Here is a 2,372-nt window from a genome sequence, read left to right as displayed (position 1 = left end):
GCTGGGATTAAAGGCGCGTGCCACCATCGCCCGGCAGAGGATCAGAATTTCAAGGTCATTCTCAGCTACACACAAGTTTGGGACATAGGAGATCCTGTCTCAACTGTTTTCCTCTCCCATTCGTGCTCATGGCAAGCAACCCTAATGAAAGACAGTGAGGCACACAAGCACATACACTATCAGGCCAGGGAGTAGGAAGGGCACTCACTAGGGAGAAAAAAGGGATTGGCAGAGGATAAGAATACTGTGAAAGGGAAACAAGACAAGGTACATTTTATATGTATGAAATTGTGAAAGGATAAATACATTTCAAAAAAAAGGAAACAAAAAGAATTCCTACATTAGACTCCTCCCACTACCAGGTTTACCATTCCTATATCCACAGTGCTTAACAACATGGCACACAATATATACTTATTAAATAAATAAGCACTATAATCATTAACTATACCTTGATTGAGAAACAGAATCCTTTTGATTAAAAGTCATCTTTTCATTTAAGTTTTGGGTGCAGCTTGAAGTGGCTTTATGTAAATTCTTATTTTGCATTCTCTCCCTATAGCAAGGATTAAGGGGATTTGTGTTCTTTTTCAGAGTCTTCATTTGGTTTTCATTTGCACAAGTTTTAGATGTGATGCTATCGGACTTAGAACTGTGAAGCTGTCTAGACTGGTTTGTATCCTTATTTTCTGCTTTGGTACCTCTAATACTATTTGCACAGAGACGTTTCAAACTGTTCTGTATTTTTATTTTCATAGATGAGGCATTATCCTTGTATTGGTCACTTGGTAATTTCTCCTACAATATAAAAAATAGCAAGTAAATAATTTCAATCATTTCTTTATAATATGCTTTACATTTCCTTTAAGTAATTTATAAAAATTTTATGATTTTTAATATAACATTTACAATAAAAGGAATAACTTACATTAGGAAGAGAAAGAAAACTGTTTATTGTTTTTTGGGTTTTTTTTCGAGACAAGGTTTCTCTGTAGCTTTGGAACCTGTCCTGGAACTAGCTCTGTAGACCAGGTTGGCCTCAAACTCACAGAGATCTGCCTGCCTCTGCCTCCCAAGTGCTAGGATTAAAAGGCGTGCCCCACCACCCACCCGGCTTAAAAAAATTGATTTAATAAATGATATTAGGATACTTGAGAAGCTACCCAGGGGGAAATGTAGCTATATGATAGTTTCACAACAATAAGATAAAAGTGAACCAAATATTTTTAAAATGTTAAATGAAATTATATAGGCCCAGGGAGATGGCTAAGTGGGTAAAGGTGCTTGGTGACAAGTTTGACAACATAAGTGTGATTCCCAAGACCCACAAGTTGTCTTTGGGCTTGCATGAGACACATACACACACAAACACACACACACACACACACACACACAAATAAATAAATAAATAAATAAATAAATAAATAGAGGTTAAAAAAGAAAGTATAGGGTGGGGGATTGTGTCAAAGGACTAGGAGGAGAGGATGTGGGGGCAGATGTAAAATAAATTGATAAATTAGAAAAGCGGAAAGTATATCCATTATAAAAGAAACTATTCTCAAGGGGTAGAAGACCTTTCTAAATAGCAAACAATAACTATATCACAAAAACCTAATATACTTGATTATATAAAATAACTTTGAAAGCTCTCCTAGAGACCAAGGACAATGAAGGAAAATGAACTAAGAGGGGGAAATGGGCAAGAAGCAAAACCAATGGCAACCAAAACATGGAAAATCATATATAAATCATGTACTATATCAGAGAATAATTCCCCCTGCCCAAGACAGGATTTCTTTGTGTAGCCTTGGCTGTCATGGAACTTGCTCTGTAAACTATCCTGCCCTGTGATCTCTGGGATTAAAGGTGTACACCACCACATCTGGCTAACTCTTAAATGACACTAATAAAAGAAAAAGATCAACAATCATATGGGAAGATAAGCAAAGGAGATAAACAGTTCATTGGAAAAGAAACATGAGCAGTTCTTAAACATATGAAAAACTCCTCTACCTAATTGTAATAAGATAAATAACTATTGAAACTACACTGCAACATCTTCCTTCTCTACCAAGACATATTCAAAGCATGTGGAGCAACAGACAGTGTGAGCATTGCTGGCTAGAGTGTATACATGTATCCAGGACTAAATAACTAGCCCTGGCTAGTCTAGAACTTGCTATATCAACCAAGCTGGCCTCAAATTCATAGAGATACTCCTGCCTCTGCCTCCAGAGAGGGATTAAAGGCAAACATCCCCATGCCCAGCCTTTAAATATTTGCTTTGCTTTATTTCTGTTTCGACAACTTTTATAAAACTTGTATGTATAAGAAAAATCCTACTGATAACTTTTTTTTTTTTTTTTTTTTTT

At 36.1% G+C, this 2,372-nt stretch overlaps 1 protein-coding gene across 1 annotated transcript in view; it reads right to left on the bottom strand.

Moving 5' to 3' along the window:
- Terb1 (telomere repeat binding bouquet formation protein 1) overlaps positions 1 to 2,372 on the bottom strand; it is a 45,748-nt gene that overhangs the window by 12,717 nt on the left and 30,659 nt on the right. Inside the window, exon 13 of the mRNA XM_005345529.3 lies at positions 452 to 798. Coding sequence (XP_005345586.3) covers positions 452 to 798 — 347 coding nt within the window. The remainder of the gene's footprint in view (positions 1 to 451; positions 799 to 2,372) is intronic.

Source organism: Microtus ochrogaster, chromosome 4 (genome assembly GCF_000317375.1).
Source record: "Microtus ochrogaster isolate Prairie Vole_2 chromosome 4, MicOch1.0, whole genome shotgun sequence".
Classification (NCBI taxonomy): domain Eukaryota; kingdom Metazoa; phylum Chordata; class Mammalia; order Rodentia; family Cricetidae; genus Microtus; species Microtus ochrogaster.
This window is presented reverse-complemented; position numbering and strand designations above follow the sequence as displayed.